At 34.4% G+C, this 10,220-nt stretch overlaps 1 protein-coding gene across 1 annotated transcript; it reads left to right on the top strand.

Annotated features, from left to right (window-relative positions):
* The first annotated feature begins 1,171 nt into the window (after positions 1-1,171).
* LOC135154481 (uncharacterized) lies at positions 1,172-9,624 on the top strand. Its single transcript, XM_064100665.1, has 3 exons — positions 1,172-1,340; positions 3,658-3,754; positions 4,255-9,624. The coding sequence occupies exon 3, from the start codon at positions 4,273-4,275 to the stop codon at positions 6,106-6,108; it is 1,836 nt and encodes a 611-aa protein (XP_063956735.1). The 5' UTR covers positions 1,172-1,340; positions 3,658-3,754; positions 4,255-4,272; the 3' UTR covers positions 6,109-9,624.
* The last annotated feature ends 596 nt before the right edge of the window (positions 9,625-10,220 follow it).

The following is a 10,220-nucleotide window of genomic DNA, read 5'->3' as shown; positions in this document are numbered from 1 at the left end:
GTTTAGGAAGTTCCTTGTGTCTCTCCTTTCATTCCCTTTTTATAAATATTCCTGTGCTTTGATTCATATTCATGTTAATCTATTCACAAGAAACACTGAAGCACGTTTCTCATCGATGCTCCCATCGTGGCTGATAACTCCTCCAATCAGAAACGCTCTAATCATGTGACCTCTGTTGAATCATGACGTTTACCCATTTTGCCTATGATATAGTGCGTCCCACAAAAAAGGAAGCCCGTTTTCAGTTCTTACAATCAAAATGAATATTTTTTTTTCATTATGAATTTGATACTCATGTCGAGAGTGGAATCTCATCTCTCATTTTGAAATCCACAGCTTAGCAAATCTCTTACGCATGGCAGATTACAAAATATTGAGGAATATCAGAAACGATTTGCACAAAAACCTACGTGTGAAACTGAATCCACTCTCATTTCAGGGATCATTTGAGAAAAACTTAACAGAGAATTAAAATAAGAATGATAATGAGCCAGTCGTCAAATATGCGCGGTCGTCTTATCACCAACGATGTTGTCCAATTTTTCTGCGTAATCTGGATTTGACATTAAAATTTCAAACTCGTCTTGCTCATTAATGCACGAGGTGTTCGGTTCATATTAGGTATCAATATAAAGAGGAATCGTTGAATTATTTGATGATGTAATATAAGACTTTTTTGCCTTTGAATTGAAAAGACACGGGAATCCAGGGGGGGGGGGGGTTGGGGGCGTACTGTATATGAGGTGTGAAAAAGACCTCGTCAGATGCCGAAAATATACTTACCGTTTCTTTCTTACTTTGGGAAATGTCAGATATTTCATAGATTGGTTCTCTCTCTGTCTCTTTCCTTATCTCTTCTCCTCAATCTAACTGCTATACTCATTACTGTCACTGTCTCTCTTTCCCCTTCTCTTTATTCTAATTCATATTCATATCAATCTATTCAGAAGAATTATTGAAGTTCATCCCCTGTCGACGCTCCCACCATGAAGCTATTATTCTCATGTTCCATGCAATCATGTGACTACTGACAAATATTTGGTTGTGACATTCCTCTCAATTCATATTTGATATTTATTCAACTCACTGTAGTACAGCCTAGCCATGTGTGAAAAATTACCCCCGAAATAAGGGAATTACCACTGCGTAATCCATAGACGTGTAACGACATTGATCATGTATACACGCCATCTTGTCACACAGCTTAGATGTCGTTCAACTCATCGATATCCCAAGTTTATATAAAGTTTAAAAGTAACGTTAAAAAAGATTCATTCTTTTCAAGAGATCATCATAGAAGGTGACGTCATAATACATAAAAGAGGATCAATAAAAACAAGGTGAGTTATAAAGGTCGATACACCCTACAACGTCATTTTATCGGTTGTTATCGAGGAAATAAACAATATTTTACATAAGTATTGAGAACGATCAGTTTATCTGTCTCAATTTCCATGCATTGTATGTTCTACTGTTTTTCGTATAAGCCCGCTAGTTTGTATCTGATACATATTACGTTGTATTATGTTTGAATTGAAATAAAGAGTGAATATCATTTCATCATATTTGTGCCAAAAGAAACAATCCCCAAATTCATGTGATAAGAATAGACACTCCTACAACATGTACAACATCTACTTCGATTCTGTATAAAATTTTAATACATTTTGTTCGTCTTGTTACCCGCAAAAGATTTTATTGATCATCTTGAGTATTATCTAGCTGATTGGTTAATTCATGAAAATGTTTGTTTTAATACTTGATGAAATGATTTTGTACCTAACTGAGGAGGATCTCCTGTAACTAGTGGCTTCTCCACATTGTGTCGTTGATGGCGGTATACCAATGATCATGAGAAAATGATACTTCATAAAATGCTCTTCTGAGAGAACGATATTGGCCGGAATTTCTATTTATAGTCTGTTTGGAACATTAACAGACTAAAAGTAAAGAATTGTCCATGGGATAGGGGAAACGCTCTTGTAGTTTAGGTTTTCAGATGAGTATTTTGTTTCCTTTATCAATCTTGGTGATCTCTAGGAAGAATACGGCTCTTATCTTATTATATTGAGTACTTATGAATATGTGTAGTGTTATAATTCCAAACTATAGCTGATTTGTAAGTAATGTCTGCAGATGCATGTTTTTTTTAATATCAGTTAAAAGGGATATGACTTCTTCTTGCTCATCTCTTCCTTTCCTTTATAGTGCGTATAAAAGGTTTCCACTTAGGGGAATAAAAATGATACTAATATATTCATGTTATCCTGAAGCTTTTTCCACAATTAAAAATTGGTACAAGTCTCTTTAATAGAATGACGATATAACTGCTTAAAAAAATGTGCTTGAGTGAGCACCACTTACTTTTGAAAAGTTCGTGAAAAATGATTTGCGCAGAAATTAGAAATAGTTATATGGATAAAGGTAAACATTGATCGTGAAGAGAACATTGACTTTATAAGAATAGTAGTTTGAAAATATGTTTTACTTTTTTAAATTTTATTCCTTGCCCGATAGTTCATAGAGCGCCAATGCGCCCCTGTCCCCCACACACCGAGGTCATTATAATGGCAACTGGCTTTTCACGGAGATGTGATTCAGATGAAATGGCTTGGTATGATTTTCGTTCTCTTAATCATTGTCATGCTCGAAAAAAGTGTCGAGAAACAAGAATTAAAATGAAAAATGAAATGAAAACTCATGCACTAAAAATGATAGCTTAGTAAAAAATGCTGGAAATATCTCAAATATTTTTTTGGCGTTTACATTCATATATTTCCTCAGATCCAGCTGGAACAAAAAGGGTAATGGTTGTGCTTACCTCGGGTAAAAATGTTAGTTTGTTAGCAACATTGTCACAGAACGTTCAAATGTATCCTTAAATTCATTTGACTGAAAATGCAAAAAAAAAAAGAGAAATGAACCGCACGGTCAGTTTGTTTTCGCCCTTTTTTTATTGGCACAGCGTGGAAAATGAGCATGGAAAGTGCTGAATTTAGTGTAACATTCTGTCAAATTATCTTTTTACATTTGAAAGATGAGACACAACCCCAACAATATATGTTAACAGATTACCCACCAAGTTGTGTCTTTTTCAAAGTGTAAACTATTTATTGATACACACTGTAAAAGCAAGAGAATATCCGTTATAAAAAAAACGGAGCTACCAAGCGCAAACTTCAATTCGTGAGCCATGATCGGGGTAGATGGGGAGGGGGGGGGGGTGGGTATGATACATTCCACATCTTGTAGTCACATTTTAAAGTGTTAATGCCTACTCGACTAACATATTTATAGTTTTAAAAATAACGGAGAAACTGAATTTTTAAACTTGACAATATTTTTTGAAAACTGGTAGGACTATAATATGCAACTGATGGTATATGCGTGTGCAACATGTCTCCCAGTAACAAAATAAGCAAAGATGATCTTACTTATAAAATCAAAAGTCACTCCAATTTTCTCATTCTTTGTGAAAAAACCTTGAGTAAATCACCTTACATTCATTTCGTAAGGTAATAACAACCAGACGGTCGGGAGATTTATATTAACAAAGCCATGCCGAGAAGGGTTTCGTAGTTGTATTATTCCCTATTTTCATTGTAATATTTGTCTGACATTATTCTTTTTATTCTATTCAATTCATATCATTTTCAGCCTGGAGTAAACTTTCAACCTTCTGCTGCATAAGTAACCACGCCATCTTCGGCAAATATTAGGTGAATAAGGCATCTTGGAGAGCTTACCACAACAGGTAGTATGTCAAACTGTGAGAAACAAATGTTTTCTCATTTTATCACAACATTCAGAAATATTTGTTCTTGTAATTTATGTCATCGCTAATTTAAATCTTTCAAGATTAAAAAGAAAAAAAAATCACAATAAAGTCATTTGCCAACGTAAGGAGAGAAGTCGTTTCTATGACTTATTATTTATCTCTGTCTCTCTCTCACTCTTTCTCTCTTTTTCTAACTTTTTCATCCTACTCTCCCTTTATCTCTTCCCTATTCTTACTCTCATTCTTATTTATTCTTTTTTTTTCTATTTTTAACCGCTACTCTGTCTCACTCCCTCCACCTCTACCCCCCTTATTCAATTCACCCCTATCTCTGTTTGCATTCTCTCTCCCCCTCCAGTCTAACTCTCCCTCTTTATAAATCTTTACCACTCCATCTACTCTCTCACTCTCTCTCTCTCTCTCTATCTATCTATCTTCCCTTTTTAAAATATGTTTTTGTATTCCATTTTCATCAGATCACTACTCTGATTACCATGGCAACTAACTTCACCCTAGACCAACAATGTGAAGGAAATGAGTGTCAATCAATCACAGATGTGACGTACTACGTGGAGGAGAAGAAGAGACTCTGTGATGACTGCGCCTCTAAAGAAGGATGCGTCGCAAGAGTTAAAAGAGGTGTACCAAATATTTATTGTGAAGAACATGATGAAAAGGTAAAATTATATTGTAAAAGTCATGGTAAACCGTTGTGTGCTTTTTGTGCATTAGATCATTTAGACCCATGTGTGCGACAAAATATGGATGTCGCAATTGGAGACCTTCAAGCAAATCTTACAAGTATAAAAGAAAAAGGGCGGGACAAATTAAAAGAAGGTCGTCTTTATGAAGGTGAAATTGACCAATGCACGAAAGACACAGACACACATCTACAAGCTTTGACAGATGAAGTTAATTCCATAATCAAGGATGCAATCAACACAGATAAAGTCAAAGAGAAGATGGAGGCTGACAAAATCAACCAAGAATTTGATGATCAGAATCAAGTACTTCAAGAAGAGATTATGAAGATCAATGAGAAGATTAGAAAGAACAATGAAGAGAGGGAGAAACAACTTGAATTAATCCATACAAATGCACAGATTAGACAAAGACACATGGACAGTAAGAAGATTGGTCTTCATAGAGACATTGATAACATTGTTAAAGAGAAGGATAGGAAGATCAGAGAGTTGATGAAATCATTACAGGATGACACAAAAACAATAGAGAATGCAATACAAACCATAGATACAGTACTAGAAGACGATAAAAACATTGTTAAAGATGGTCATAGTGTGAACATGTCAGTGAGTGATAAACTAAAGAAACCACTTTATAAGAATAATGTGAAACAAATCACTGATAGAATATCAGGTGTAAGGTTTGAGAAGAGTGTTGGGAGAGAGAAGTATAATGGTAGGATTGGTGGGTATGATGGCGAGTGGATGCTTAGTGATACAATCAGTGTCAAAGATAAAGTCAAACTCCCATGTATTGTTGGTTGCATAGATGAATGTAATGTGATCATCACCGACTGGTGGTCAGGTGGCCATATATACATGTTAGATATGGACACTAAGACTAAGAGAGTGATAACAGGTACTGATACATCATGGGTTCGCTCCTTTGCAGTACTGAATGATGACAAGATAGTATGTGGTAGACTGTGTAAAAGTTGTACAGGGGACAGTTTGACTGGATGCATCAGTGTGTATGACAGACAATGGATGCGCATCAATGACGTCACAATTCCAAAAAACACAACGCGCGATGCCTCATGGGTGGATGTAGCTGTTGACCGTGATGGGATGATCATCGCTGCTGAGATGAAGCAGTCTAAGATATACGTCATCAACCCAGCTGATAGTAAGATCGTGAATACCATCACATGTAAAGAGGAAGTACGGATGCGATGTGTGCTATCATCAGGTCACATCATCGCTCAACCTAACCATATTGATAAGAGAGTACTAATCATAGACAGACAGGGTGGTCAAAGGGAAATCCCCCACACTGATGTCATCTGTAATGTCTGTGTTGATCCTATAACAGACGACCTGTACGTCGTGACATCAGATGATGAGGGCAAGACGTGTGTAATTGATCAGGTGATGAGTGGGAATGAAGTGAAGAAGAGAAGAGTGACGTCATTCCCTCTATCAACTAGACTGACTGATCATAGACCTATTCTATGGAATGATCAATGCAATGTAAGGCTCAGGGGATATCACCTTTTATCATCTCGTGTAATGATCTCATCATCAGGCAAGATAATTGCTTTTGATGGAGACAGTGTTCTTGTCTTCGAAAAGCGACTCACATTCTAAACGATGATATGTCGGGATCATTCACTTTGATGAATATGAGACACACTGACCAGAACAATACAATCTTTGGATAATTTAAATATCTGTAGCAGTGAGGCCTAATAAGACCTAATAACTCTGATCCATTTTACACATCACGGTTAACAATAGGCATTGCTTTAAAAAACATAAATAAACCCCATAACTCCCGCATCCAAGAACATGTATCATGCATATGGAAATAGGTTTCTATACCATTGGTTGAAAATATTATTGGCGAGGTCATATTGCACAAAATATGACGAGCCGTCATCATCATCAAGCCTACACGCCACGATGGATTTCATTTAGAAAGTATTGCTTTGCAAAATGTATAATACATCTTGTAATACTTATTTTCACAAATTATATTACGACTAATACTACAGTTTTGTTATATAATACCTTTGTATATTTTGACATTCTGATACCGATGTAAATGTAGAAATAAAAGGAAATAAAAACAAATAAAGTCATAATGGCATAATGTCATATTTTATATTTCCATATTTTCTGGTATTTGAAAGATAGATAACCAAACATACTCACGATTTGAAGGTGCAGACATTGATCAGATTCTACTGAGTGCAGTGGCTGAACAACTTAATTCAAGAATTTACAAGAATCCATAGATTTATCGTAAATTTGAACAAAGATATATAACACAAAATATATTAGAATCATTCACCCTCAATTGGACTGGCAATCCTCACGGAGCGAATGAAATATTAATTCTTTTCATGGAAAATGTATAACTTAACTTCCTTAACAATATGGCATGAGCCTGCCAGAATTTTAATTTAAACATTGGTGCCACATCTCTGTTTTAATTAGATTTCTATCCGCGAACATGAAGAACATGACACTGACAAGATTGATTAGAAAACGATTTAATGTAGATTTCTTAATTTTGACCTTTTCAGTGCAAACATATGGGAGGGCGTCGCATGAAATATTCCAATTTTAATAAGCCTATATACTGGCCGAGTGTGTTTTCCTTAAATATATTTTCCGTTGGCATCATTCTTTATTAAAAACAAAGGAAGAATTATATGCAAGGTTTAATCAATTCAACGGTGTATAATATATGAAGTAATTAACGTAGTAAGATTAAGGGAACTTAATTGGCGTGCCAAGTCGACACCCGATACTTATTAAAGGGGGGACATGGATATCACTCATGTTTATGTTATGTTGCATGGTTGACTGGCATGGAGAGAGAGAGAGCGGGGGGAATAGGAAGGTAAAGGGGGAGAAGATTGGACAGAAAGGAGAGAGAGAGAGAGAGAGAGAGAGAGAGAGAGAGAGGAAGAAAACGGATAAGATTGTTGGCCAGGGATGATGAGTAGAATCTGTTTCAACAATATACATTAATCCCTTATACTCTATAGTCATGTTGATGTGCATTATCATGGAGTTTGTAAAACCCGTTACTGAGAGGGTTAAAAGATTGTAAATTATTATTTCAATATGATGTATATTCGAGAAGAAAATTATATATTTTGACATATTCATATACTGAGAAACCAGTGATCTGACACTTGATAGAGTAATGAGAAAATCATTGTATTTACACGAAATATATTCAGCCATTTTTTAAACAACCTTTAAGAAAGGCATACCCACTATAGAGTATTACTGAAAATAGTGAATTTCAAAATAACAGTTTGCTTTTGAATATTTGTTTTCAATAAGACCATTACCAATTATGATAAATTGCAGTGTTTGTGCATATATAAAATCATTTAAAATCCTGTTTTCGGGCCCTGTTACCTGTACATATAGGATGTAAGCATTGCTTGATAAATATTTTGTTTTAAAATGTAATATTGTAAATAATTCAGTTTTCTGAGATGGTTATGAAACTAGTATATTATGTAATAGGAATTTGATTGATGGTTTCATAGCTAAATCAAACTGCAAATTTCTTCATTCTTTTATGCACAGTAGAAAAATACATTTTTTGGAATTATGTGTATTTCTTTGATACATGGGACTTAAGTGATTGTTGTGTGAATATAAGGCATATATAATACCTTATTCTTTATATTCATGATACCATACGGCTCAAGATGGTGAAAATTATGATGATGATGATGATGATGATGGTGATGATGATGATGATGATGATGATGATAATGATGCTGCTGATGATGATGATGGTGATGATGATGGTGATGATGATGATGATGATGATGATAATGATGGTGATTATGATGGTGATTATGATGATGATGATGATGATGATTATGATGAGTATGATGATTATGATGACGATCGTGATAATATTAATGATAATGGTGTAGATGATTTCCCAGAATACAATGACTAAAATTATAATATGTTATTAAAATATAAAAGATAATTGTACAGATGATGTTATCGATTGCATTTTACAAACTTTGGGTGAACGGTAATGAACAATATGCGCGTAGAAATGTTGAATTCATTCATTCTTGATTCTGTTAATAATATTGAAGCTATTTTGGGGGTCGGTGAGATTATTTTTCTTCTCAAGTGGTTTTACTTTGTACGCATTTAATGATATGATATTATGAAAATCATGTTACATGACCTCATAATCTATCAATTTGTTAGAAATCACAATGCTTGTTGTGAGTTTAATTGAAAATTAATTCAATAATAAGGATAACGTTCTTATCCTAAGCAAATTTGAAGCTCTTTCATCTTCACCATAGCGCTGAGATCACTTGGTAAGAATTACGTCGAACCTTATTGGTCAGTAAAGCGTCGTGCAGAAAAGTACTGAAAAAAATGATAAAAATACTTTTAGTTTTTAGCAAAAATTGATTTCTATAATATCAGTTGTATGTGTTGCTCTTCAGAATAATGATTTTAGCTTTTAGAATAATGACATAATTGTCCTTTTTTATGTTGGTACCTCTGGTTGTGCTTCAAAAATATCCTCAAGTGATAAGATATTCAGCAACTGTATCTGCAATAGGTTGGAATTAATTTTGCTGCATTATATATTTGATGAAATAGGCAAATAAACGACAGTAATGATGCCCATATGGAAAATTGCTTTAAAGTCATCATACCGTATGTTCTTAGTAACTATGAGAAAGAATTATCAAAATAATTTTGGTTAAAATATATTATATGATTATATAACGTGTTAATGTTATGTCCAACGTATCATGTAAAGCCCTTAATGTATAATTTATTATGATAAGCGCATGATGTAAGTAATATTATTCCTTAATGCGATATATTCTCTAATAAAATGAAGTACAGTAGTGGTTAAAAAAAATTGTGAACCCACCAGAAAATTAACATATATTTGAAATTGTTCAAATTCTGCCATCTTTTAAAACATTTGACAAAATATAACATTCAATATAGTTTGGTTAACAATCCACATGACGTGCATCAGTGCATTTCTGGTGGGATTCACTTACCATTGCTTATACCTTGGTCACATTTGCTCTACGGCGGCCGTACGGCGAGTCGAGAACAGCCGTTTTAACATTTTTTTGTCCAACTACATATAGGTGGTTTGAATCAAAATTAATAAAACGGCTGTTTTCGACTCGCCGTACGGCCGCCGTAAAGCAAATGTGACCAAGGTATTACTTTTAAGCACCATTGTATATTTAATCGTCATGAATCGTAAATTAGAAAATTCATTTCAGTTTATTTATGAGGCAGGTTTGTGAGTCGCTGGCCATTTAAGACACAAACTAGGAGAAATTGTTTTATTCAATGTATTTCCGCCCAACATTTAATGATATATTTCTCGGTTTTTTTCTAGCCTTTCAGAGAATCTACATGGCGTCAAAAGAATTTCAACTTGAGTAACTTCTTTTATTTTCTATCTCACTTTGATTCGTTTGAGCGTAATTTATAGCCTTTGGGAATGGTGGCTTTAAATGACAATAGTTTTGCCTTTTTTGTCAATGTGTATTTTGAGCAAGCTGATTTCGAACAATAATTGAGAGCAATTGTTCACAGTCTTTGAGCAAGAGAAACGTATTGGGAAATCCAATTCGGTCACCATTTCACACAAAAATATGCGATCAATCGTAAGTGGCAATGGCAAATCAAGATCATGGTTGAATGTACATAATTGT

The sequence above is a fragment of the Lytechinus pictus genome, chromosome 6, assembly GCF_037042905.1.
Source record: "Lytechinus pictus isolate F3 Inbred chromosome 6, Lp3.0, whole genome shotgun sequence".
NCBI classification, from domain to species: Eukaryota; Metazoa; Echinodermata; class Echinoidea; order Temnopleuroida; family Toxopneustidae; genus Lytechinus; species Lytechinus pictus.
This window is presented reverse-complemented; position numbering and strand designations above follow the sequence as displayed.

Coding starts and splice junctions, on each gene's coding strand:
- LOC135154481 (XM_064100665.1), top strand. CDS start 4,273: ATGGCAACTAACTTCACCCTAGACCAACAATGTGAAGGAAATGAGTGT.